The 27,665-nt window shown below is 52.2% G+C and overlaps 1 protein-coding gene across 15 annotated transcripts in view; it reads right to left on the reverse strand.

Annotated features, from left to right (window-relative positions):
* Nucleotides 1-7,646: 7,646 nt before the first annotated feature.
* TDP1 (tyrosyl-DNA phosphodiesterase 1) overlaps nt 7,647-27,665 on the reverse strand; it is a 74,903-nt gene continuing 54,884 nt past the window's right edge. For 14 of the 15 annotated variants that reach the window (XM_044924633.2, XM_044924622.2, XM_044924628.2 and 11 more), the window contains 3 exons: nt 26,167-26,269; nt 13,275-13,386; nt 7,647-7,969 (listed from right to left, as the gene is read on the reverse strand). In XM_044924633.2, the coding sequence (XP_044780568.2) occupies nt 7,927-7,969; nt 13,275-13,386; nt 26,167-26,269 (258 nt within the window). In that variant the 3' untranslated portion in view covers nt 7,647-7,926. Of the gene's footprint in view, nt 7,970-13,274; nt 13,387-26,166; nt 26,270-27,665 lie in introns of those variants that run through there. The other variant, XM_044924635.2, reaches the window with a different exon arrangement.

The raw sequence follows: 27,665 nt of genomic DNA on the forward strand, positions 1-27,665 counted from the left end.
TGACTTGCCTAATTATTTCTGATGGGTATGTTTTTAGTAAGGCCCAATTTATCAATCATTTCTTTTACATTTGGATCTCTGTGTATCAAGAAACCTCACCTCTCTCAAGGTTGCATAAGTTTTACGGGCTCTTTTCCCCTAGAAATTGTATAGTTTTAGCCTCTGTATGTTGGTCTTTGATCAAACTTTGTTTCTTCGGTTTGTTTCTGTCTGGCGTGAGCTGAGAGTCGAGGTATGAGGTGTCTTTTGTCCCTGTGGATATTCAGTTATTTTAGTGTCATTTGCTGAAAAGACAAAAGCGAATTTATTTTGGGAATCTGTATCTTGCTCATTATTTGTCCATCCTTATATTAATACCACGATGTTTAGATTACTGGCTTTCCTTGTGGCTCAGACAGTAAAGACTGCCTGTAACGCAGCAGAGCCAGGTTTGATCCCTGGGGTGGGAAGAGCCCCTGGAGTGGGGGCATGGCAATCCACTCCACTATCCTTGCTGGAGAATCCCATGGACAGAGGAGCCTGGTGGGCTGCAGTCCATAAGGTTACTTGCAGCTTTTGTGTGAATCCTCCAACTTTGCTCTCCTTTATCAGGATTTTCTTTGAATATTACAGGATCTTAACATTTCCATAAAAATTGTATAATCAGCTTGTTAATTTCACCAGAAAAAAAAAAAAAAAAAACTTGTGAGATCTTAATTAGGATTGTGTTGGATCTATTTTAGGGACAACTGACATCTTAATTCATGAATGAGGTATAGCCCTCAATTTATGTCAGTCTTGGAAATTTTTCATGTAGAGATCTTGTACATCTTTTGTAAATTCATTCTAAAGTATTTTGGGGTTTTGATGCAGTTGTAAATGAAATATCAAGATTCTACTTTCTAGCTATTTGCTGTAGTATGTAAAAATAGAAATGATTTTTACAAATTAACTGGGTTCCTGCAACCTTGCTAAATTTATGCATTAGTTGGGTAGTTGATTCCTTTAGGATTTTCTATGTAAATTACCATGTTATCCAAAATAGAGTTTTGCTTCTTTTTTGATACTTATCTTTTTTTTTTTTTTTCTATTCATGGTGCAATGGCCAGGACCTCAGTATAATGTTGAATAGAGGAGGTGGAAGCAAACATCTTGTCTTGTTCCTGATCTCAGGAGACAGCCTTTAGTTTTTCTGCATTGATTAGTGTCGGTTTTTCACTGATACCCTTTATCAGGTTGAGAAAGTATCTTTTATTTTTGTTTCTGAGTTAAAAAAAAAATAAAACATGAATGAGTGAATGTTATCAAATGCTTTTTTCTGCATCTAGTGTAATGATCGTATAATTTTATCCTTTACTAATATCTTGGTTTTCATTTATTGCTTTTCTAATGTCAAACCAACCTTGCATTTCTGGAGTAAATTTAATGTAGTATTTCTACTCCTCTATTTTCATTCTTCTGCTTCCTTTTGGGTTTACTTTTTTTTTTTTCCCTCCAACTTCCTATAGTGGATTATTAGATCACAAATTTTAGATCTAAAATTCTTTTCTAATGTTAGCATTTTTCAACTATAAATCTCGTTAGTCCTGGGCTAGCTGCACCCTAAAAATTTTGGTATGTTGTATTTTTACATCATTTTATTGAAAATATTTTCTGATTTTTTTTCTCCTTTGACCTACAAATTTAGCCATGTATTGTTACTTGTTTTAAAAATCTATTTCTTAAGACAAATTATTCCTAACATTTTCAGTGTGGTCTGTTGACTGAAGAAAATACACAGCCTGAAAGCTGAGAATTAGATTGTATTTGATAGACTTTCTGAGGACTTCAACCCAGGAGACAGCTTCTCAGGTAGCTCTGAGGGATTGCTCTGAAGAAGGGGAGGAGCCAGGATATATAGGAATTTTGCAATAAAAACCAGGTAGTGGAACATCAAAAGATTACCATTAATTGTTGTTGCTGTTCAGTCACTAATGAAAGAAAAGCAGACATCCCAGGTTAATGAGCTCAGCACAAACATCTGGGCTCCTTGCAACCGTTCCTTTGATGTGCGCCTGAGCTATGAGGGCCAGTATCCTGTCTTTCCCACCCTGAGTCCCCTCAGAGTGCACCGCTGGGGTGGCTGCAGTGGCTTGACGGCTACCACAGCCTTGGTTTACCGATAAGGCAAGCACAGTTTTTCATTCACAGGTCAGAGGGCCATGTATGATATGTTTCAGTCCTCCTAAATTGACTGTATCACGGTCCAGAATATAGTCTTAGAGAATGTACCATATGCACTTGAAAAGAACATGTATTCTGGGCTTCCCTGGTGGTCCAGTGGTTGAGAGTCTGCCTTGCAATGCAGACTCTTGCAATGATTCCATCCCTGGTCCTGGAAGATCCCACATGCTTCAGAGCAGCTAAACCCATACGCCTCAATGACTGAGCCCGTGAGCTACAGCGACCGAAGCCTGCCTAGCTAGAGATGCTGCTCCACAAGAGAAGCCCCTGCAAGGAGAAACACGAGCACCGCAGCGAGGAGGAGCCCCTCTGCTGCAACCAGAGAAAGCCTGTGTGCAGCAACAACGACCAACCACAGCCAAAAAAAGAACCCTTTAAAAAGAGTATGTATTCTGCAGTTGCTGGAGGTAGTGTTCTATGTCAAGGCTGTCCATAGTGTTCTTCAGACCTTCTGTCTTTACTAACATTTGTTCTAGTTATTCCGACAATTATCGAGAGTATTAAAAGCACCAACTATGTGGAATTGTCTGTTTCTTCCTTGAAGTGTATCAGTTTTTGTTTCACGTACTTCGAAGCTGTTATTCACTATCAGCCTGCAGAGGCTTGAAGCAGGGCTTTGGTTCCTGCCCGAGCCTGAGGTCGGGAGCGGCAGGGAGAATGCTGAATGCGAGCCACTACACACCAGGGACAGTGGCCAGGGACAGGCCCTGGCCTGTCAGCTGTGTAGAAATGAATTTCCACATAGAGACGGAGAGTCATGAAGCAAGTAAAGTGTTTATTAGGTTGGAGAGTACAGTGTGTGTGGACAGACACACAGGTGCGCTGAGGCTCGCCCTTGTGGTAGTTTGAATCACTTTTATGGGGCATTTCTTCCAGTTTGCTTTGACCAGTCATCTTGCTTTGCCGGGTTCTGAGTCTGTGTTTGGCTTATCTCAGGATCCTCCTGTGTATGTGTGCATCTTTTAGCCAAGACGGATACTAGAGAAGAAGCCTATGGGCAGCTGCATCATTTAACTCTGAGGTGATGCTTCCTTTCTGTTGATCTCTGTGGAGCCTTTCTGGGCATGTGTAGTCTGGGAGGTCTTCTTAACTCTGAGAATGGAGTGTGCGGTCTTTTCTCTCTTATCTGGGCAAGGCCCAGCCTCCTCCATCAACCTGCTTTATGGAGTTTCTACTGTTCAGGAGTTTCTGTCCACAGGGGAGAAATTGTTCAGCCTGGGGCCCAACTGTCTCCTGCCTGAATATAAGCGTTTGTAATTATCATACCCTCCTGACGCAGGGACCATTTCTATGAGATGTCTCTCTAGGGACCATCTTTATGAGATGTGTCTCTCTCTCTGGTCATACCCTTTGCCTTGAAGTGTGTTTTGTCTGATATTAATCTAGTTACCACAGGCTTCACTTACTTAATATTCATAGTGTATCTTTCCCATTTACTTTCCAATCTATCTGTGTCTTTATATATTCAAGGCGTATTTGTTGTGGACCACGTACAGCAGTGTTTTTTTTTTTTTTTTCCTTTTTCTGGTCAGCTCTGATAGTCTCCATGTTTTAACTGATCAGATAAACACTGTCCATCACTTCTGTGACGACAGGAATAGCCTATATCTGTGCTCTTCTGAAGTCTGTCGTGGTGCTACTAGACTTCCAAGTGGAGAATGAAATCCCCACCCCCCACCCCCCAGAATTTTTAACTTTAAAGTCAACAACAAATGTAAGTATTATGTGTGACTAGTGGCTGCTATATATAATTTGGTGGTGGTTGTTCAGTCACTAAGTCATGTCTGACTCTTTGTAACCCCAAGGACTGTAGCACGCCAGGCTCCTCTGTCTTCCACTGTCTCTTGGGAGTTTGCTGAGATTCATGTCCACTGAGTTGGGGATGCCATCCAACCATCTCGTCCTCTGCTGTCCCCTTTTCCTCCTGCCTTCAATCTTTCCCAGAATCAGTCTTTTCCCGTGACTCAGCTATTCGTATCAGGTGGCCAAAGTATTGAAGCTTCAACCTGAGCATCAGTGAATATTCAGGGTTGATTTCCTTTAGGATTGACTGGTTTGATCTCATTGCTGTCCAAGGGACTCTCAAGAGTCTTGATGTAGAAATTCTGGATTCTAATTACCTTCCTCTAAAAATAATAATTTTTAAACAGGCAGTTAACCTAGGTGAACTCAACTGCAAAATTATCTCCCCTACAGCATGATGTAGCTCAAACTTTAGCTTAGTTCTTTCAGCCTTAGTGGTGCACGTACAGTTTGGTGGTCAGCCCTAGATCTGAAGAGTTTATGTAGAGAAACTGGGAATCCCCACCCTGGCTCTCCTGTTATTTGGTGCTCTGGATCTCCAAGCCACAAAGACTGGACATTTTCCACTGGAGGTTTACCTGCCTTGTGTGGTGCAGACTAAGACCTAACCTCAGGCCAGAAGTGGTGGAGAAAAAGGAAATTTCACCCTGTAGAGGCCTTCCTCGCAGTTGTTGACTCCCTTCTTTTGCCTGCTTTGGTCACTTTCAGGAGCTGGATGGTGTAAGCTCCACACCACAACTTCTATTTTTATTTTGGAAAGAGTGGGTTCAGTAGGAGCTATTCATCCTACCAGAAGCCTGAACTTATTTGGTCTCCTTTCACAACATTTGATAATGAAATTTCAAACATGTACCGAAGTTTAAAGAATTTTAGAGCAGCAATCTGGACTGTACAAATTTTCCTATATTTTATCATGTCTACTCATCCTTTAATACATCTTATTTTAAAGCATTTCAAAATAAACTGCGACCAACGACCAATACACTTGCCCTCAAGTACTTTAGGGTTTATATATAGAGAGTTTAACAACTGCTTTTTTTCTTTTTTGTAGAATTTTCACATAGTGCCCATATCTGAACTTGTGCATTCTTTGAGTTCTTAAAAAGCAGCTTTACTGGGTTATAATTTATGTACAATAAAATAACCAACTTGGTGCATAATTCAAAGGGTTTCGTAAAGTGTAACCAAAGCCACAATCATGATAGAAGCCCTTCCGTCACCTCCCGAGTTTCCCTCGTGCTGCCAACCCCTCCCCACAGCTGCACTCATTCTTCAGGGCGCCCAGTGCGCTGTGGGCGGCAGCCAGGCAGCCACAGTAGGAGCAGGAACTGGAGAGGCAGACGAGAGGCCGCTCGCCGCCAAGCGTGCCCTGAAATGCCAGAGAAGACCGGAAGAGTGGAGTTGGGGCTCAGGTGGGCTCCTCACAGGGCCCAGGCTGTTTCTAGGCGGGAAGTGGCTCGTGGAATCACAAGGTTCATTCCTGTCTAAGGAAGATTCTGCCAATGGAAGCACAAAGGTGCCCACTTCTTGAATCTGTTACGGTATGAGGTGTTCAGGAAGCAAGAGCCCCTCTGTCTTCAAGAAGGCGGCCTCAGGCAGTTCACAGATCTGAGCCTCAGTTTCTTCGTTTGTGAAACAGACTTCCTCCCAGGGCTCAAGCATCAACTCACCCGTGGGGTCACTTGAACGTGGACTCCCTGACCCCAACCTCAGTCCCATGTGGCCTCCATGAGGACCCCCTTTCCGGAGGCAGCAGGCAGCGTGGATCCGTGCTTTCAGGGCAGGAAGTATGTGGTCTGCAGAGCTGTTAACTCTGTTCAGAGTTGAGAGCCTGGGCTCTGGGACAAAGGGGTCCCGGGACACAGTCTCCTCTGTAAACAGAGCCCCCTTCTCCTGGAATCCAGAGGCCTCGTCGCCACCTGGCTGCAGCCAGGACTCTTCAATCTCCCCCATTTTTCAGAAAAACCCACCTGTGGTAATGTGGGAGGGAGCGGTATTTGCAGGAAGTAGCTAATTTTTCAGAAGACATGGGTTTTGACCCTCGAGTTACATTCTGTAAACGCCCCAGGGAGAGACTGCCAGCGTGGTACTCATCAAGAATCATCCCAATTCACACTGATAGAGTTCCTGCCCGCACTCAGGAACACCATTTCCTATGATCTTCGAGCAATCCCACCAGGCAGGAAGGATAGCTATGAGCCCCACTTAACAGATGAGAAAGTGAAGACTCAGAGGTATCATGAGTCTAAGGTCTCGCCTAAGGTCTCACAGGGTGGAGGGAGCAGAGCTGGGGCTGGGCAAGTCTCATGAACATGTGACTCAGCCTCGCCAATCAGAGGCTGCAAGGGGCTTTGGCGGACACTGCTGGGACAGACGGGCCTCCTTTCCTCTGGAATGACTGGCCTGCAGCTGTGATGCTCTCTGGCTGGGCGGCTTGTCTGGCGCTGCCTGGAGCCTTGCACTGAGCCCACCCCGACCTGGGGCGGACCGTGCTAGTGGGCATCCCGGGTGGTCAACCACAGTCCTCTGAGTGGACTGAGTGATGCCCACTCAGATGGCTGGGTTCCCATTCTGGGCTGGTCTCATCGTGGCATCCGCCTTTACTGTGAGCCCAGGGCTGCTGCTGGGTTCAAATCTGTTAAGGGTTTCAATGTCGTTAAAGCAGAAGGCAGGTTCCAAGAAGGCTTAAGCCTTACTTTTCTTACCAGTGGAAGGAACTGGTTAAATGAATTCAGTGGCTTTTCAACTTCATGTTTTTAAGCAGAATGCAAAACAAAGCAAAACGAAACCACCCAGATGACACCCTTTACAGAACCCAAAACGTAAGAGAGAAGGAGGCCGTCTCTGCTGGGGAGGAGGGGGCGGGAGACCCCAGCCCCGCCGCCCGGCCGCCTCCTGGTAGCCACAGTACTGTAGCCACAGTGCCTCCCCCCACCCCACTTCTGAGGTGAACACTGTCGGCCTCTGAGGAACACTCTGAAAAACGAGCATCTTAAAAGAAAAGAATCTTTCAGAGTTAACAATCAACTGCACTCTAAGTTAAGGGATGAAGAGGCTGAGGACCACTGGAAAGGAGACCCACACAGGAATCCAGGAGGCTCTGGGTCGTCGCAGGAGAGCGTGGTTCCCACCCGTGAAGGGCGCTTGGACGAGAAGCATGGCGACGCCCGCTGCACTGACCCTGGCGGCTGAAGTCCCGCGGGCGTCCTGACCCTTTCTGGGCCTCCGCCCCTCCCTGCCAGCTCACCTGCAGGGGCTCCTGCGAGTGGAATACTTGTGTGCTTTGCTAGGCGCCTGTGAGCTGTCTTTTCTGGGCGTTTGTGGGGATGGCTGAGGACAGGGCAGGCGGGGGCTGGTCCGTGAGTGGGGCAGTCGGCGTGTGGCGTCTGGGGAGCCTCATGGGCCTCAGTGACACACAGCAGGCCTTTCCAGCAACTCTGCCACACACCCAGAAAGCTGAGGCAGGGGTGACGGGTCACACTCCTGCTCTGAAAAGTTTCAGCTGAATCAGGGGCACCCTTTCCAATGGAGCACAGCTCACAACGTCAACCTTCCGTTCAGAAGCGTTGACGCCACCATGAGAGTCTGCATCACCAGGAAGATCACTTTGCATCTATCTGTCTATATCCTTTTAACATGCGGAAGTTTAATAGCTTTTATTCCAAGGCATAGAAAAGGGAGTTAAGAAAATATACAATTTTTTTTCAAGTGAGAATGTCAACAGTGACCATTGAAAGGATAACCAACGTTCATGTCTGAAAGACTGGCCTTTGCAGAGTTTTGTTGGGGGCTGATAAAACATTAAGGGAAGTGAACACCCATTACAAACAAGGACATCCAACGTTTGGGGCTCAGGCCTTACATGTCAACTTCACAGAGCTTTCCTGCTCTCAGGAGGGAACCCACATGTTCCCGTGTGTATCAGGTGCTTTGACATAAGGGATGTTCCAAATCCATGGTCGATCTGGGGGAAAAAAAAATTACATGAATGTAACACTTATTTGAATATGATTACAGAAAATCCACTCACCTGATAGGATCAAATCACTCACGGGCCGCAGTAGACACATCATGAGAGCCCTTTTCTGAACTGAGGCCTTTTGGGTAGGAGCTTGCAGTAAAGGTTCATGTTAAGACACGGGAGCGTGAACCCCGGGGTAAATGCTGGCTTGCCACTAAGGTTCACAAGTCCCTTCACCTCTGAACCTCAGTTTCCTTATCTGTACCTAAGACGTGGAGCTGGAAGTAGGATTACATGAGATACTGCTGCTGTTTAGTCGCTCGGTTGTGTCCTGCTCTTTCGCAACTCCATGGACTGTAGCCCACCAGGCTCCTCTGTCCATGGGATTTCCCAGGCAAGAATCCTGGAGTGGGTTGCCATTTCCTTCTACAGGGGATCTTCCCAACAGAGGAAACAAACCCACGTTCCTGCATTGGCAGGCGGATTCTTAACCACTGAGCCACCAGGGAAGCCCATTAAATGAGATAAACTGAAGAACTGTGCAAGATGCTGTGATCCACCTGCACAGAGAGAACCTAAAAAGGAGGGTGGCTCTTGTTTTCTTCTTTTGAGAAGCTGGAGAAACCAGCAGTGACCACGGGGACAGTCAAGGCCACTTCTCTGCTCTCAGCTGGTCACGGTCACATAGAACCATGAGGCTCAGAGTCACATCCCCGAAACGGTTTTGTTCTGTAACTTAAGGCCAGTGATTGGTGAGCCATGACCATCTCTGTATAATGCCTGTAGACCCACATCGAGGGAAGCAACAGGCCTTGGAATGGTACTGATACAACGGAAAGAAGTGAAATGAAGTCGCTCAATCGTGGCCGACTCTTAGCGACCCCATGGACTACAGCCCACCAGGCCCTCCGTCCATGGGATTTTCCAGGCAAGAGTACTGGAGTGGGGTGCCATTGCCTTCTCCGTTAACAGCGGCTAGGCATATTATATTTACTTGGAGCTGGTATACTTGGTGACAGCCTTAGTGCCCTCGGCACGGTGTGCTTGTCCAGCTCCCTGAGCAGCAGCAGGCGCACGGCGGTCTGGATCTCCCTGGATGTGATAGTCGAGCACTTGTTGTAATGCGCCAGGCGCGATGCCTCGCCAGCGATGCGCTCGAAAATGTCTTGACGAAGGAGTTCATGATTCCCATGGCCTTGGAAGAGATGCAGGTGTCCGGATGGACTGGCTTCAGCACCTTGTACACGTACGCGGAGTAGCTCTCCTTGCAGCTGCGCTTGCGCTTCTTGCCGTGCTTCTTCTGGGCCTTGGTCACAGCTTTTTTAGAGCCCTTTTTAGGGGCAGGAGCAGACTTAGCTGGTTCAGGCATGTCTATAATGACAACACCCAACAACACAACGGAAAGAAGACCCAGGTTCAGATCCTGCCTCCGTCTCTGTCTGCGGCCTGGGGAAGGCTTGTGGATCTTGGTCTCGGGTTCCATCTGTGAAATGGGAGCTAATCACACTTGCAGCCTCCCAGGATCACTGTGGAGTGTGAAGCGAGGACAACTGGGACGCTCATTCCCAGCATACTGTAGGTGCTCAATAAATGTGAACTTTTTCTTCCAAAGAACCAAAATAACGTGAAAGTGTAAGTTGCTCAGTCGTGTCTGACTCTTTGTGACCCCATGGACTGCAGCCCACCAGTCTCCTCTGTCCATGGTATCTCCAGGCAAGAATACTGGAGTGGGTTGCCTTGCGTAGGGTGTAAACACACTGCAAGGATTAAAATAAACCCCCTACTACTGTTCTGGGAAACATGAGTGACGGAACAAGTCTGAAGGGCGGAGTGCTCACTCAGCAGGTCGGCTGGGATGACCAGCCAGCCGCCCCGAGGGGAGGCGCTGGCCTCTTCCTGAGCAGAGGCAGATGGCAGCTGGGAGGCTGGCCTGACTAACAATGACTGCTGCTCACACCGCCCAGCCTCGCCGTTTGTCTTGAATAATCATAGACTGAACGTGCAAACAGCAGCTCCCAGCAGCAGGAGCAGCCAAAGAATGCCCAAGGTGGCAACACGTTATCAGAACCCTGTTCTCTAGCCTCTGGCCTCCGGACGGTTTGAAGGCAGGAAACCACACTTGCTGCTAACTTCCCTGAGAGGCAGGGGCCTAGCAGGGCTGGAGACCTGGCTCTCTAGCTACTCCCTGGCCGCTCTCTTGCCCTAGAAACAGCATCTTCTGCGTCTGCACGTCCCTGCACTTCCTCCTCTTTCCCTGCAAACTGCTCTGTGGGGTACCGGCAGCTGTGCTTCACCCCGGGTGGGACACACTCTAACCCTTGCTGTCTGAACAGCGAGTCAGGAGAGTCTCACTAGGGCAGGCTCTGTGGCACACGGACCTCTCCCAGTGACTTCCAGGGCCGCGCTGGCCGCACTGCGCTGACTGCGCCCTCCAACAGCCTGGGTGCGGGAGGTGCGGGTCCACTTGTGTGTAGATTTTTTTCTCAATAAACATGTACTACACCATCAGGGGTTGGTCAAATCTGGGGATGTGGAATCGGGGACATAGAGTGCTTGTCATGGGACTCGAGCATCTGAGGATTTTGTATCCAGGGGGTCCTGGAGCCGCCCCCTGTGGACACCAATGGGGACTGTATGCCTTTCCTTCAAGATAAGCCAGTAATGTCCAAGTGAGGACCTGGAAACTACCCGCCGGGCAAATGCCATGCTCTGTTTTATAAATAAACACATGTCTGTATTTCTTGGGCAGGTCCTTTTCCGAGCTGGCTGGAAGGCCCTCCACAACCCTGGGGGGAAGGGACACACAAGCAATGCAACAGGGAGGGCTGCGGGGCCATGAAGTCAGCGCCGCCACTCGCTGGCTGCGGTGAAGGCCTGTTCCCGGCGAGCCTCCTCGCCTGCCCCATGGCAGCGCGCGCCTCGTGACAGTCGTGTGCGTGTACAGAACGCCTGTTAGTGCCGGTTAGGTGCTGTGCTCTGCCAGGCGGGCTTCCCAGTTGGCCGGGCAGTAAACAATCTGCCTACCAATAAAGGAGATGTGGGTTCAATCCCAGGGTCAGGAAGATGCCCTGGAGAAGGGAATGGCAACCCACCCCAGTATTCTGCCTGGGAAATCCCATGGACTGAGGAGCCCGGTAGGCTACAGTCCACGGGGTCGCAAGAGAGTCTGACACGACTGAGCGACTAACCACCACCACCATGCTAGACAAAGCCGAGGGCCTCTCCAGGTTACAGTCCAGAGGGGAGGCAGACCGGGGAACGCCCTGCCGCTGGGATGCTGACCCTCAGTGTGTCTGCACTGCGGTTCCCTGTCTGGGCTGACTGGGAACTGCTGGTATGTTTTTCTGGGACCCACCGCTGGAGAGCTCGTCTCAGTAGGTCTGGGCCGGGCCTGGCAATGTGCCCCTTTGTCAGGACAGTGCCCAGGGCCCAAAGCTAAGCACACACTTAGCCCAGGCGGCTAAGCCGAAGGCCATCATCACATGGGTCTTCCCTACCACCAATATGTTTATTCAGGAGAACTGGGAGGTTGGGGGGCAGGAAGGAGGGAATAGAACGGAAAAACAAGAGAAAGGAAAAAAGACAAAGGCACAGCCCAAAGCCAGAAGGGGAATGAGGGCATCAGGTCACGTCCTGGGTCAGGGTCTGTCCTGCACGAGTCTCAGGCTCTTTGTCAGTTCATCAGGGTGGGGAGAGAACGACCGTTCACTCCCTGCTGTAACTGCATCGGACATTTTAAGTACCACACACAGTGGCTACCAGCGACCGGATGCCAATTCTGAGCTGGATATGGGGTTAGACGCTTTCAAGACCTCATCTCAGTCACTTTTCAGCAGTGAGCTGTGTGCTCTCATTCTGCAAATGGAAACACTAAGGCTTAGAGAAGGCAAACCACCAGCCAAGGTCATGCGATAAGCTGTCAGGCTGATGCATAAACACCAGGACCTAAAGCAGTGTTTTCCATCTGTGAGCTGGAGGTGGGGAGGAGTCGTCACAGATTCCTTGAAATTCTGACAGAACTTCTTGCTAGTTAAAAACAAATATGGTGAATTTACGACAACATACTTAGAGGACTCAGAAAAATACACATGGCTTGGAAGGAAGGGAACAAGAAGGCCTTTGGAAGCTGTCCATGTGACCAGAGAGAGGAAGCCGGCTATGTGAGGCAGGAGGGGCTTTGTCAGACGAGCCCAGAGAACCTGAGAAAGGGGCCCTCCGAAGGGCAGGCTTGGCTCAGCATGAAGCCAGAGTGAGTGAGGCTGGGAGGCGGCTGGAATCCCGCCAGCCTTGGTCAGGGAAGGAAGGGCCCACCAGGCAAGGCCAGCCCGACTTGGGAACCTGAGGTTTTGCAGTATCAATGGGACGACATCATTGACACTGTCCAATCAAAACTCAAACTTGCCCTGTTCACATCTAGCATTTGCTCAAAGACCATGGACTATACCCGGCTACCCTACAGGTAGGGTAGGATCTGCCCCATCCTGATTGTATTACTTCTCCCCCTGCGTGAGCCTGGTGAAGTGTGAACTCGCCTCAAAGCCAGACTTCCCGGGGCTGAGAGAAGTGCTCTACGGCTGGAGGGGCCGCGTCAGAGCAGGCACGGAGGTGGGGCCGCCCACCCCGGCCAGCCTCCCTCCAGAACACTGGGAACCCGCGCCAAGACGCCACCGACTTCCTCTGCGAAAAAAACCTGGTCTCTGACCTTAAAGTCCTCGCCTAGTGCAGCAGTTTTCAGAGGGTGACTTGGGGACCTACCTTTCAAGGGGTGGGGGTATACCTGTAAAGTCAAAATGAGGGCCATCCTAACATTAAGTCATCACCGGTCACTGCGCCTGGGTGTACAGAGGCTGCCCGACGTGGGTGGCAGCACGGAGCAGGGGTGAGAACCCAGCTGTCAGCCCAGACAGCAGACGCGCCTGCAAAGCGGGGAACAAGGCCGTCTTCCAAACCAACCTGAGTTGGCGAATAGTCACTTTAGATATTTTTAAATATATCAATGGGCTTACTATTATTTTAAAATAAGTCAATAAGTACTTTAAAATTTATTGGCTTTAATTTCTTTATGAGAAATATCAACAGCTATAGAAACCCATGTAAATGAAAGCTGTCTGTGATCCTTGATTGGTAAGGGCACAGGGGGTTCTGAGACCCAGCGGCTTGAGAGCTGTGTTTCCGGGGCCACGAACCTGTGCTCCCACAGCAGCCCACCCGCCAGGCTGCTGCCAAGAGCCCACCCACAGCTCTCCCTGAGCCCCGCTGTCTCTGCGCTGGCACTCACACCCGAGCGTCTCTGTCCCCTGGGTCTCACCTCTGTCTCCGTACAGTTCTGGAGGTAGGTCGTACGGCACAGGGAAGGAGGCTGTGGGCTCCTGGCTGCTCCCAGAGAAGAATTTCTGTTTCACTTTGAAACTGTCCAGGCCCTGCAGACACACAGAATCTATAATGCATCTCATTTTCTGGAAGAAGTTCCCAAAGATGCAATTATATTTTTGTGATGCTCACAACAGAATTCAGAGCTATTTTTGTGATTGTTTCAGAGCTTCTTCTGGTATCGGTTAGGTCAAAGATATTTACAACACTCTGCAAATTACTCTTTCCTAAAAATGAGATGTCCAAGTTTCAGAAAATAAATAATAGCAAAGCTTGCAAAAGTTTAATAAAGTATATAAAGATATATGAGAGAAAAAACTTTGGGGGCTGTTATAGCCCATTTCGGAGAAGGCCATGGCACCCCACTCCAGCACTCTTGCCTGGAAAATCCCATGGACGGAGGAGCCTGGTGGGCTGCAGTCCATGGGGTCGCTAAGGGTTGGACACGACCGAGCGACTTCACTTTCACTCTTCACTTTCATGCAATGGAGAAAGAAATGGCAACCCACTCCAGTGTTCTTGCCTGGAGAATCACAGGGACGGCGGAGCCTGGTGGGCTTCCGACTATTGGGTCGCACAGAGTTGGACCCGACCGAAGCGACTTAGCAGCAGCAGCAGCAGCAGAGCCCATTTCTCCCAACCTCTGTGTACAGCAGCAGGGATATGGAGAAGGTACTGTCAAATACTTCGAATACTTTCAGTATTGCTGTAGTGACGGGCTGCTCACTCTGGTGAAGTGTAAAAGTTGCTTTCATGTATAATGAAAGTGTCCAAGATAACGGGATAGGAATGTAACAGTGAGAACTCAACAAGACCCACCAAATGAAGGCTGAGTCTAAGAACTCCAGAAGAGGCTTGTACTAACTTCGGATCCTCATCAGGATGCAAGGCCAGGTGCCGAACCCAGCCGGTGTTCACACTGCTCCTGCCTCCTCACACGGGGCCTGCCCGGCACGTGGGCACACTGGAGGTCAGCTGGGCACTCCCCACACCGCTGACCATCCCCCAACCCCTTCCCGGATGAGCCCAGCAGTGTTTCTGCCTCATTCCTCTGGCCACCTGTTGACACTCATATCGTTCCTTCTCAACCTAGACGCCCACAGATCAAATGGGGCTCTGTCTCCAGAACCCACACAAAGTGCTAGCCCTACAGTTCCTGTCTTGGTGAGCACACAACTTAGACTTGGGTAGGAGAGGCTGCTCCTTCCTGGGCACCGGGGAGGGAATGGTAAGCATCAGTGCTGTGTGGACCTGGCCTTCGGGCAGCCCGGGCTGAGTCTGTGCAGGTAGTAAGGGCGCTGTGAGTGGCTGAGGCTGCACTCACTCACCCCACTCCTGACCCCTCGAGCCCCTCTCCCGTGTCAGCCTGCGCTCACTCGCGCACTCCTGGCTCCTCGAGCCCCTCTCCCGTGTCAGCCTGCGCTCACTCGCGCACTCCTGACTCCTTGAGCCCCTCTTCCGTGTCAGCCTGCACTCACTCGCCCCACTCCTGGCTCCTCGAGCCCCTCTCCCGTGCCAGCCTGTGCTCACTCACCCCACTCCTGGCTCCTCGAGCCCCTCTCCCGTGTCAGCCTGCGCTCACTCACCCCACTCCTGGCTCCTCGAGCCCCTCTCCCGTGCCAGCCTGTGCTCACTCACCCCACTCCTGGCTCCTCGAGCCCCTCTCCCGTGTCAGCCTGCACTCACTCACCCCACTCCTGACCCCTCGAGCCCCTCTCCCGTGTCAGCCTGCGCTCACTCGCGCACTCCTGGCTCCTCGAGCCCCTCTCCCGCGCCAGCCTGCACTCACTCACCCCACTCCTGGCCCCTCGAGCCCCTCTCCCGTGTCAGCCTGCACTCACTCACCCCCCTCCTGACCCCTCGCGCCCGTCTCCCGCGCCAGCCTGCACTCACTCACCCCACTCCTGGCCCCTCGCGCCCCTCTCCTGACCCCTCGCGCCCGTCTCCCGCGCCAGCCTGCGCTCAACACACAGGAGGCGCCTCAACCGTCACAAGCCCTGTCCTCACGGGACGCACAGTCCAGCGGGGAGACGCTACACACACACATTTATAGAAGTCAAATAACTAATTACAATTTGTGACAGGTGCTGTGAATAACAGCAGAGGAGCCCTAGAAAATAGGAGGCCTGTTTTAGATTTGCCGGGGACGGGTGCTCAGCGGAAGTCCCCCTAAGAAGGTGACATTTTAATCAAGCTTTGAATGGTGAATTGCATTTGGTCAGGTGAGGGTGGGTCCAGGAGGAGGCCACAGGGTCCCCAGTGGCCCAGAGGCGGCCGGGAACTCGCGAGAGGAACTAAACCAGGCGGCCGCGGGGACACCGGGCCACGGATTCCCCAGGCCTCAGCCTCCTCACTTGTGAAATGGGAGCTCAGTCACGTCTGACTCTGCCACGTTCCTCGGTCCACGGGATTTCCCAGGCAAGACTATTGGAGTGTGGGAATAGTCCTCCAGGGCATCTTCCCCACCAGGGACTGAAACTGCATCTCCTGCATTAACAGGTGGATTCTTTACCACTTGCAACTCTTGGGACGCCCCAAGCTTCCGAATGTTATTGCATTAATACGTCTCACTTCAACACCCAGCACAAGCCTTGATGCACAGTTGGTGGTCAAGAAATGTTGAGCTGCGAAAATGGGGTTAAAGGACCTTCCCCGTTTACTTTCTGGGCATCTGCACGAAGCCAATGCAGCAACGTGCACGGAAGCGCCACGGGCAGGAGGGGACACGCAGGGAGGCAGGGCTGACGCCCCACCCCAGATGTGGGTGAGTAAAGCTGCAAAAGGCAATATGTGAGATGCAGGCAGAGTCTGCGCAGAAAAGGAAGAAAGGCCCTTGTAACAGTGGTCACTTAAGACAAGCTCCACAGAAAATATTTTTGCTGGACCTTGAAAAGTTGATATAATTCTGATGAATGAAGAGCTGGCAGGGAGCAACATCAGGGGAGGCCAGCCTGAGGGAAGGCCCTGCAGGGGGACGGTGAGGGAGGCGAGGCAGGGGAGCGCTGGGGACGCTGGAGAGGGAACGCGGCGGCAGGCTGCAGAGGCCTGTGAAGGGGAAGCGGTGTGGACACCTGTGGCTTCTCCCTGTTGAGTCGGGCCGGCTCCTGGCCACAGTGATGGGCACGTGGCCTGAGTCAGGGATGCGGGGAAGAGACCACCCTTCTCTGGGGAGCTCGTCTCGCTACAGGAACCACTGACTGAAACTGCCCAGCCTGTTCAGGAACGACAGTCACACCTTGCATGAGTTATCTTATTACAAGAGGTCCCAGTAAGGAACGCAGAACAATCTACCTGAACTGGAAGCATTTGGGAAAGGCCAAAAGGGGAGAAGAGACTCCAGCCCAAGCGTCTAGCAGCTTCCCAGAATCCTCTGTGCTGGAATCCATCTAGGCTGAGCAACGCTTGCGCCACCAGGAAGGACCCTGAGTCAGAGTGACCGGCCAGAGACAACCTGGAAACTAGTCCAGTCACCATAAAGGCGGGGACGGTGGGCCACGCAGCACAGCGGTTCTTCCGGGCTCCCTCTCCCGCCTGCTCTGCACCCGGGCGCTCCTTCCCAATAAGGTCTCTTGCTTGGTCAGCACGTGTCTCCTCAGACACTTCACTTCTGAGTGTTAGACAAGAGCCCTCCCTCAGGGCTATGGAAGGTAACAACTTGCAACAGTTCAGCAAGGTGTGAGCCCCAAGCTGCAGACCGAGCTCCACGTCCTTCAAATGGAACTGGGCGTTAGAAGAAAGGAACCCCGATGACACCGCCCAGACCTCTGGATTCAGCTCTGCCTGAAGCAAGTTTCAGCTGGTTATCCTTCACGTACAGCCCGGGGTGTCGCAGGACCCTGGTGAGACAGTGGCCTTTACTGTGATGTACAGTGAGGAGTTGCAGAAGGTTTTCTGAGCAAGTAAGTTCCACTATAAAGGCGGACACGGCAACCCACTCCAGTATCTTTGCCTGGGAAATCCCATGGACAGAGAAGCCTGGCGGGCTACAGTCCATGGGGTCACAAAGAGTCAGATACGACTTAGCAACTGAATAACAAGGCAGGATGAGCCAAATTCTGGAAACCCTGGCCCTTGACCTCCTAAAAAAAAAAAAAAAAAAAGAGGCCAGAGGTTGGGAAGTGATGCCTATTAATGATTATCAAAAACTTTATCGGGTTTCAGGCAAAAAATGACTTCCCTCTTCTTTAGCTCCTGGCTTACTTGTGTTACTTCTCAAATGCACATGGAGAGGGATGATCAATCTTTACGGCTCAGACCCAGATCACAAGCCCCCCTGTGCCATTCTGTGGCGGCCGATTCACACGCCAGGAGCTTTGAGCCGACCATGCCTGACAGGAAGCAATGCGCTTTTCCCTAGACTGCCATCTCTGACCTCAATTCTAGGGCATCATATACTTATATTTTAAAGAGTGCCACTTTTCCCTTCAATCTGGATGTCGAATAATTCGAGGGTATCTTCTAATTATCATCATTTATATATCACAGTGGTACCAGTTGGCATTTTACAGAACAGAGGATGGCACCCTCCCAGGCACGGGTCACGTTGAAGACAGCTATTATGACAATATAGTGATAATACGCCAGGTGAGAGGGTGGACATGAGCCACGCATGAGAAATTACTGGCTTTTCCCTCCACCAGTTCGGGGAGGGAAAGAGCTGGTTCTCACTGTGACGGATTAGGCTTAGCAGCTTAGCTCAATCACAGAGAACAAGCAGGCTCACGTTTCAGTTTGAGATGTAATTTACTTTTTAGTTGCATCTAACCGAGCAGCATCCTCAAGCAGTAAAACCCTAGGCAAGGTCTCAAATGTTCCTGGGTGAACACTAGCGGCAGATGAGCCTTCTGGAAGAAGCGCCTTTCATCACAGATGCGCTGACTGGCAAGGAAGCGAGTTACAGGAAGGTGGCTCTCTCGCTTTTCCTGAAGCATATCGTCTTCAGTGCCTCCAGCTGGGGGCTTTGGAAAAGCTTTGTGGAGGACTGTACCCCTTGCAGGGCCAAGAGGGATGGGCTCTTGAGAAGCGAGGGGCTGACTGTGAGAGTGTGGAGGATGTTCCGGAAGGGGAAAAAGTAACACTGCGCCATCATGGGTGTGACATCAAGATTTCGGTTCTCCTAAAGCTCAGTCTCCGCCCTCCACTGAACGGCTTGGTCTACATGCTGGTTTATGAACTGTGACCCGGGCCCAGCACTTGCTAAGTACCTGGCGCTGCTGTAAACACTTCACACGTAACCACTCTTCATTCTCAAATGATCGCCCCCATCACGGCGGAGAAGAAGGAAGCCCAAAGAAATGAGTGGGCTGAGTCTCACGGCTCGTGTGGGGCTGCAGCCCGCCTCTGTCACTCTGGCCCCTACAGACCTCAAGTCCCTGAGCCTTCATACCCTGTGCTCGGGGAGGGCCCCTTCTCGGTCCTTGGAATCTCTCCAATTCTGTGCTGTCTCTCTGAGCCACTTTTAACTGAGCACGAAGCAGGCCCGGGGGGTCACAGCTAGGAGACGGCCATCGCCGCCACAGCCCGCCGCACTGGGGGCCAACAGGCACTGGAGCGTGGTGGGGCCCGGGGGTGGGGCAGAAAGCTGGGGGCGAGGCGGTGGGAGGCACGCTGCTCCCATTCACTGTGTGCTGCCCCTGAGAACCCGGGATGCTGTCTCCTGGACCTCGGACGCCTTCAAGGCAGAGAGACACAGACCCTGACGGGGGGCAGAAACCGCTTCAGGAGGAGGTGGGAGCTGAGGTGGGGTGGATGGGATGGGTCCCGGGCAGCAGAGACCAGGAGCAGCAGGGGCAGTGGAGGCTGTGCCTGGCAGACGGGACAGGACGTGGAGACTGCACGTGGACCTGTCAGCGGCGGGGAGTTGGGGGGTGGGGGGAGGTGAGGCCAGGACGTGGGGACTGCACGTGGACCAGTCAGTGGCAGGGAGTGGGGGGGGGGGGGGGAGGTAGGCAAGGCCAGGACGTGGGGACTGCACGTGGACCGGTGAGTGGTGGGGCGTGGAGGGGGGTGGCGAGGCCAGGATGTGGTCCTGTCAGTTGAGCAGAAGAACATGAGGGGTTACAAAGAAACATCACCTGAAACCTGGTGCTCAGCCGTGGCCTCCAGGGGAACTCTGAGAGCCCGAGCCATGCACTGGGCTCCGGGCAGGTTGGCAGAGGTGGTGCAGGGAGAGCGAGAGGACGGTTAAGGTGGGGGCGCTTGTAAATTTTATTAGTTCTTCTGGGCAGAGCCATGCTTGGCAACAGAAATAAAAAATGTTTAACCAGAATGGAGAAAAGAGAAAGTAAAGACGTGAAGACTGAAAGTTGGTGGGCATCGGTTTGCAGCACTTTTGCTTCTGATCATAGGAAAGAGAACCCGCTGTCTCAGGAGCAAGTGAGCCTGGGGCTGAGCAAGGGGCTGGGCCGGCTCTCAGACCTGGGACAAGGGCAGGGACGCTCAGGACATCGGGCCACCGTTCTGAGATGGTTTCTGCGTTATTCCCAGAGGTGGGAGGAGTTCTGGACAGAGCGCTGCGCAGCCTAGTCAGTGCCTATGTTCGTGCTCAGTAAACACCAAAATGCAGAGGTTCACAGAGGGAAAACTTATATCTCCCTGAAACACTCGCAGACGCCTTACAGTTTAGAACACAGCTGCTACTCTTTGAAATCACGAGGTGATCTTTCCTATATTGAGATTTTTCTGAACCTAGATGAATCCATCTAACCTAAAAGTTAAATAGGCCTCAATTAAAGGTGTGGAGTTCTGCCCCAAGGCCACAGGTGCGAGGCCTTACACCACGGCCACAAAAGCAGAGACTGGGACCAAGGTCGCCCCTGAAGCCGACTGAGCTCCTGTGTAACCACGGCCAAAAGCTCCTCTGATATCACCAGCAGGCCTCCTGACCCTGTATTAGGCAGAAATGCTCACCCCGGTAGTCACCGTATAGGGACCTAACCAATCACCTAATGGTGTTCTGCCAGCAGGAATTTTCTTTGTCTTGAGGCGTAAGAGTTGGCTGCTAACTCACAAAAAGCGCGCGCTCCCCCTGGCCTGTCAGGAGGCGGCGGCCCGCTGCACTTGCGGTGCCCGCGCTCTGCTCGTCATTCTTAATCAGCTCACTCCCTTCTGAAATGCTCTGCGTCTGGAAATCCTTTCCCAACCAGCATCCAGACTGCCATGACAAGGGACAACTCAAAAAACATTAAAAAGTGGAAGGGTGAAGTCAGACTGTAAAGGAATAAGGTCTTCACTGAACAAACATTTGTCAAGCACCTACTGTGAGCAACAACAGCCAAGGGGAGCACAGTCAAATATGCCCTGACATTAATCCCCAAAGGTCTTGAAAGTGTTCCCGATCAAAGAGAAAGCTGCTGACTCCACGCTCCATGGCAAGTTAGGTTAACCTCAAAACGATGTGTTTACTGAGTCACACATTTAAAAGCCGCAGAATGGACTTCCCTGTGGTCCAGCTGTTAAAGACTCCACACTCCCAGTGCAGGGGGCCCTGGTTTAATCCCTGGTCAGGGAACAAAATCCCACATGCCATAACTAAAGATCCCGCATACTGCAGCTAAGGCCTGGTACAGCCAGAGGGGAAAAAAAAGCAGAAAAAATGGGAACACATCAGTATTTGGCTACCGGGAACTTGTCGGCTTTCAGATCAATCCCAGAACTTTCAAATGGCATCATTATCATGAATGGGAAGTGCTGGCTCTCCACCGCTGCTGTCTGTAGGCCACACGGTGTCCACTCACACGCTTCCGAAACGACCGGTCCCTAAGACGGCCACGGAAAGGAGAGCCACTGGCTTCCTGCGGGTGGCACCTGCCGCGCTTGAGGCTGAGCCCACGCTGAGCACAAAACCTGACCACGTGCAATGCTGGCCTCAAGTCTGCGTTCAGGAACGCAGACGTCGGGATGGTCCGCCGATGAAGGACAGAAGTGGCGATTCTGGCTGCTGATAACTCAGAAAAGTGGGTGTTTCATACATGGAGTTCTGCCCGAGGGCCACAAAGGAGGGCTGATCTCCAGAAACTGGGTCTGGATGATGTCCAGTCACAAGAGCGACTCGAGAACTGGGTGTTATGTAAGTCGCTGGCAAACATGTAGCGAAACATATCAAAAGGCTTATCTTGACAGCACTGAAGGGAGAAACTCAAAGACAGGAATCACAGCGGGCCTCAGACCGCACCACTCCCAGCAGCCATTCAAGACAATGGTCAACACAGAACGGTTAAGACACTGAATGAATACATAGGAACTGTTGTTGTAAGTAAGGCAACAGACTCCCATGACAGTGAGCATGAGGCTGTGTGCACATGCGTCGGCTTCAACAGACGCTACAGGTGAGCTACCCCATGCTGCAAACGGTTCCTGACGAGATCCTCGAGCATCTACTATGACCAATCTCGACACCCTATTAAAAAGCAGAAAGATCACTTTGCTGACAAAGGTCCATCTAGTCGAAGCTATGTTTATCCAGTAGTCACGTATGGATGTGAGAGCTGGACCATAAGGAAGGCTGAGCGCTGAAGAATTGATGCTTTTGAACTGTGGTGTTGGAGAAGACTTTTGAGAGTCCCTTGGACTGCAAGGAGATCCAACCAGTCCATCGTAAAGGAAATCAGTCCTGAATATTCACTGGAAGGACTGGTGCTGAAGCTGAAGCTCCAAATTTGGCCACCTGGTGAGAAGAGTCGACTTATTGGAAAAGACCATGATGCTGGGAAAGATTGAAGGCAGGAGGAGGAGGGGTGACAGAGGATGAGATGGTTGGATGGCATCACCGACTTGATGGAGGTAAGTCTGAGCAAGCTCTGGGAGATAGTGAAGGATGGGGAAGCCTGGTGTGCTGCAGCCCATGGGGTCGAAAAGAGTCGGACACGACTGAGCAACTGAGCACCACCACCCCCCAACACCCCTTTGATTAAATCCACATCGCCCACATCGTCACTGCTCTGCGTAACTGTCCTCCTCACACAAAGGGGTGAGGGTGCTCCAGGAACCTCATGGGAGTGACACCAACGGACAGACTTCAGGGAGAGTCCCCCGTGTGCCAGGCCCTCCTGTGAGAGCAGCTCCCAGCCCAGCTGAGGAGACGCCTGAGTCAACAATGACAACACAGGGCACCCGGGACGAGCCCCGGTTTTCGAGGCTGTGGGGCGCAGAGGAGCAGCACCTGCAGTGGAGACGAGAGAGATTGGGCTGGGGGAGGCAGGGAGCCTCAGGGGCTGTCCGTAACGTGGATTAAGGCTCCCAAGAAGGGGGGCGCGGGATACCGGGGAACCGGCAAACATCACCCGTGTGTCTCTAGGGTGTCTCCACGAGATTCCTGTTTGCATCAGTGGGCTGAGTAAAGACGACCCCCAACACTGTGTGGGCCCAACCCCATCAGTGGGGAGCCCGGAGTGTTAAGAAAGAGGCCAAGGCAGGGCTGCCTGGCTGGGACAGCGGCACAGGCCTCCCGAGAGAAGACTCCGCTTGGTCTGCCTCCTCGGAGGCGGTGGGAGGTGCTTGCAGAGCCGACCGTGCGGGAGGCCACCCCAGGCAGCGAGTCCAGGGACGAGCCGGGGGCACTCAGAGCGGGGAGGGCCTCTCCTTCACAAGCTAAGTCTTGCTCTGGGCTCCTGCAGCCTCCACAAGATGACTGATGACCCGGCAGAGATCTCTGGTGCCCTCAAAGTCAAATCCATAAATGTTAATTCTCTGAGGGCCGCACAGAGGTCTCCTGCTTTCTCAGAAGCTCCGCAGAACAGTACGTGACACAGACGAGATAGAGCGGCTGAAGAACAACGTCTCCTGTGCTGCAAAAACCCTTTAGCTGCTTCCTCCAGATAAAACACATCACCTCACTCACGGGTAAAACTCTCTGGCAGTCAGCTCCTACCTCTTGGGTGGCTTCCTAGCTCACACCAAATGCCCTTCTCTGCAAGCAGGCCCCTACTGGGGGCCAGGGCTGGGAAGGAGAGGCGTGGAGGGCAGACCCAAGCTTGTGCAGTGACTAGAAACACAGAAGGGCCCGCAACGGGGCCAAGAAGCTCCACGATGGAGCTGCAGCAGGGGCGGCAGCCCACAGAGCCCGTCGTCGGGGGCTGGCCCGCCCGGCCTTCCACGCCTCCACTGTCCTTCCCATCCCGTGATCCCACCACACTCCCCCTTCTGTGGGCCTAAGGCAGCTCAAGCTGGTTTCTGAAAAATGCACCTAAAAGACCTTGGATATGCACTGAGACCTCTGGGCTCTGCTCACTCGGGCCCAGCACCCTCCTCACACGTCTCACAGCCAGCTTATGCCCGGGGCGTCTCACAGCCAGCCTATGCCCGGGGCATCTCTCAGCCCTCCTCACGCGTCTCACAGCCAGCCTATGCCCGGGGCATCTCTCAGCCCTCCTCACGCGTCTCAGCGGCCAGCCTATGCCCGGGGCGTCTCTCAGCCCTCCTCACGCATCTCAGCGGTCCGCCCGTGCCTAGACGTCTCTCAATCCTCCTCACGCATCTCTCAGCCCTCCTCACGTGTCCCATAGCCAGCCTATGCCCAGGGCGTCTCTCAGCCCTCCTCGTGCGTCTCAGCGGCCAGCCTATGCCTGGGACGTCTCTCAACCCTCCTCAGATGTCTCAGCGGCCAGCCTATGCCTGGGACGTCTCTCAACTCTCCTCACGCGTCTCAGCAGCCAGCTTATGCCCGGGGCTTCTCTCACACAAGGCATCTGTTTCACTGCGACAATGTCCTTGCTCAGCTCGACCGTCAGGCCCTTGGGAGGCGAGGTCAGATACTCGTGTGCTGTACACACGCCTCATCTCAGCACTCTGCCCGGTCAGTGACGACTCGCTGAAGGACATGGCCATCTGCCCAGATGGGAAGAAGCCTGATGATGAGATGGCGGTGGTGTGTGGGTTCCTGAGTGTGTGCAGGAGGCCTGCCGTGAAGCGCGGGATCTGCACGTGGAAACATGACAAGGAACTGCTTACTCGAGAGCCCGCTGCCTCAGGAAGTCAGCTCCACAGCCCCCCTGCCGGAGGCCTCGATCTTGAACCTGGGAGCACAGCGTAGGATGGGGGAGTCCATCTTTTAATACTCTTGCCTGATGGTCTTCACACATGACTCCACCCTTATTTCAGCTAGAATGGTGGTATACCTCTACAGTGGCATGTTAGTTGCTCTGTCGTGTCCTACTCTTTGCAGCCCCATGGACTGTGGCCCCCAGGCTCCTCTGTCCGGGCAAGAATGCTGGAGTGGGTTGCCATGCCCTCCTCCAGGGGATCTTCCCGACCCAGGGATCAAACTGGCATCTCTCATGTCTCCTGCATTGGCAGGCAGGTTCTTTACCATCTGAGCGAAGAGTCTAGTCTAGTCTTTCTGGGGATTCTAAACGATTATGGCCATTCTTTCTCTAATGTACACATAGAAGCAACATTGGAGGTAAAAATAAGTCGCTTAGAGGGGTTGAGAGCTTCTGGAAGTGCAGCATACTTCTTTCCTGTTTTCATTTTCGTGATGAGGGATCACGTCGGAACAGTTAGAAAGGACTGGAAGTTTGCAGACGCTGACAACAAAAGCCAATGAGTGACATAGAATTTACTCCACGACTTAAGCTATTACTGGAAGATAATTCTAGCCTGAGTTCAGAGCTATAGCCACTATGATCACAGCACCTGAGTATTAGTTCCCTAGTGCTGAGGATTTACTACCTCCCGGCGACGCAGCTGAGCGATCACAGGAGGGTCAGGGGGACGGAGCACTGGGGGCTGCTGGATCCGCTGAGCTGGGGGGGCCTGTGGAAGTCGCCTCCTCGTCTGTGACCCCCTCTGTGACGGGGCTGCCCCAGGACAGCCTGTGAGATGGCTCTGTGAGAAATCCCCCGAGACTGAGAGAAGGCGCTCTCAGCCCACCTCGAGACGATGCCCTCATGTCGCGGGGCCTGGAGGGAAGTCTCAGGACCAGCTCACAGCACTCCCCTGGCTGAGTCTCCTGGTCCAGGCCGAGTGGAGTGCCAAGGGCCAGCATCACAGGTGTGCTTACCAGCAACTCAACTACAGTGAGTGGCAAGAAAAGAACCAGGACACCGAGAGAAAGACACGGCTTCCCGCGTGGTGCCCTCCTGGGGGCTTCCCAGTGAGTGTGGCGGCAGGTCCTCTGTGACCCCGGGACCCCGTCTCCAGCAGACGCTGTGAGCCCCCTGCCTCCAGGCTGGTGCTCAGGCCAGTTCCTCCACAGCCTGCCTTTCCTGTTCCTCTCCACTGACCGAGAATCCTCAGGATCCTTCGCTGCCCCTCCTCAAGACGTCCTGCTCCTGAAGGCGGTCTGTGGTCACCCCACCCCAGAACAAATCTCACACTTGGCTGACTCTTCCCTTTGCTGATCTTTTAGTAACTTTCACATTCTGGTTCACAAGCTTTATTTAAAGACTGTTATTAACTTTACCCAAAGCAGGATCTTCCATCACCTACTGGATATACTCCTTGAGAGCAGTGATCACACGGCACCCAGAGGAGTGATCAGGAAACAAATTCACAGCTGTTTGACCTCCTGACCTTGGGCAGGTCACGGAGACTAAAGAAGAGAACCCGCGTGCATGTGTGCACTTCAGTTGTGTCCGACTCTGTGCGACTCGTGGACTATAAGCCCACCAGGCGCCCCTGTCCATGGGAGTCTCTAGGCAAGAACGCTGGAGTGGGTTGCCGTGCCCTCCTCCAGGGAATCTTCCCAACCCAGGGATCAAACTGGCATCTCTTATGTGTCCTGTGTTGGCAAGTGGGTTCTTCACCACTAGCGCCACCTGGGAAGCCCAGAGATGGGAGCATGCGCCGCCCTCCCTCTCGCTCACGCGGGTCAGGCAGCCGCGTGGACTTACAAACGCTGACGGCAGAAAGAGGACGCCAAGCTCGTAGGAGCGGATCATCAGCTGGGTGCCATTCTTCTCCAGCGCGCCCCAGGCAGCCTTGGACAGGTTGGCGCTGCGGGGACAAGAACAGAGCAGGACTCAATGAGGCGTCTCAGTGTGGGTCAAATGCCCCCAGCGGCGAGAGCAGCGGTCAGCGCCCAGAGCCCCATTCATATCCATTCAGCTTCTGGCATGGTCCTGTGTTTGGGGAAAAGTGAAAGTGAAGTGAAAGTGAAGTCATTCAGTTGTGTCCGACTCTTTGTGACCCCATGGACTGTAGCCTACCAAGCTCCTTTGTCCATGGGGTTTTCCAGAAATGTAAATCCTGCTGTGTTCTTCAAGGTTTATCCAACTGCCCGAAAAGCTCCACTCTCATCTGCGTTTTCCCTTGAGGGAGGGCTATTAAAATAATTATCCTTCCTTAGAAAGATTCCCCGCCTCTTCCTATGAAAAATGCTTCCTGTTCACGCCCTAGCCAGGATGTCTGATGTTGTTGTACATAAAAGCTGCACTTAAGAAAAAACTAAGTCAAGGATATGGAAATCAAAACCACAATGAGCAACCCATACCTGGCAATGCGTGGGTGCTAAGTCACTTCAGTTGTGTTCGGCTCAGTGTGGTCCCGTGGGCTGTAGCCCCACCAGACTCCTCTGTCCAAGGGATTCTCCAGGCAAGAACTCTGGAGTGGGTTGCCACTTCCTTCTCCAGGGGATCTTCCCGACCCAGGGACTGAACCTGTGTCTCTTATGTCTCCTGCATTGCAGGAAGGTTCTTTACCACTAGCGCCACCTAAGCCCCCATTACACCTGGGAAGCTCTGTCAGTGGCTGTGGTCAAAAAGACTACAAATACCAAATTAACGCTGGTGAGGCTGTGAGGAAAAGGGAAGCGTGGTGCAGTGCTGGTGGGAATGTACACGGCCGCCGTCACTACGGACAGTGTGGAGGCTCCTCAGAAACCAGAAACGAACTGCCACAGGCCCAGCAATCAAGCCCTGCGTTTATGTTCTAAGGAAAAAACAAGCAGTAATTCGAAAAGATACATGTGCCCCAGGTTCACAGTAGCATTATTTATAATAGTCAAGATATGGAAGCAACCAAGCGCCCAGCGCAGATGGACAGATAGAGATGTGGCGTGTTATGTAAATACACCATGGAATACTACTCAGTAGTGAAAAAGTGAAATTTTGTTGCCATTTGCACCAACATGGATGGACACAGAGAGTATTATGCTTATGAAGTCAGACACAGAAAATACTGTATGTTAGGACTTATGTAGGAATCTACAAATAAGAAACAACTACATATGCTGAAACATAAACAGACTCACAGATACAGAGAACAAACCAGAGGTCACGGTGGGGAGGGAGGAGGCGGGGCAAGACTGGGGAAGGGACTGAAGAGGCGCCGCCTGCCGCGCAGAGTGAACAGGCTGCAGGGATACACGCATGGGCGTCATAAAGAGTCCACC

Source organism: Bubalus bubalis, chromosome 11, assembly GCF_019923935.1.
Source record: "Bubalus bubalis isolate 160015118507 breed Murrah chromosome 11, NDDB_SH_1, whole genome shotgun sequence".
Lineage (NCBI taxonomy): Eukaryota > Metazoa > Chordata > Mammalia > Artiodactyla > Bovidae > Bubalus > Bubalus bubalis.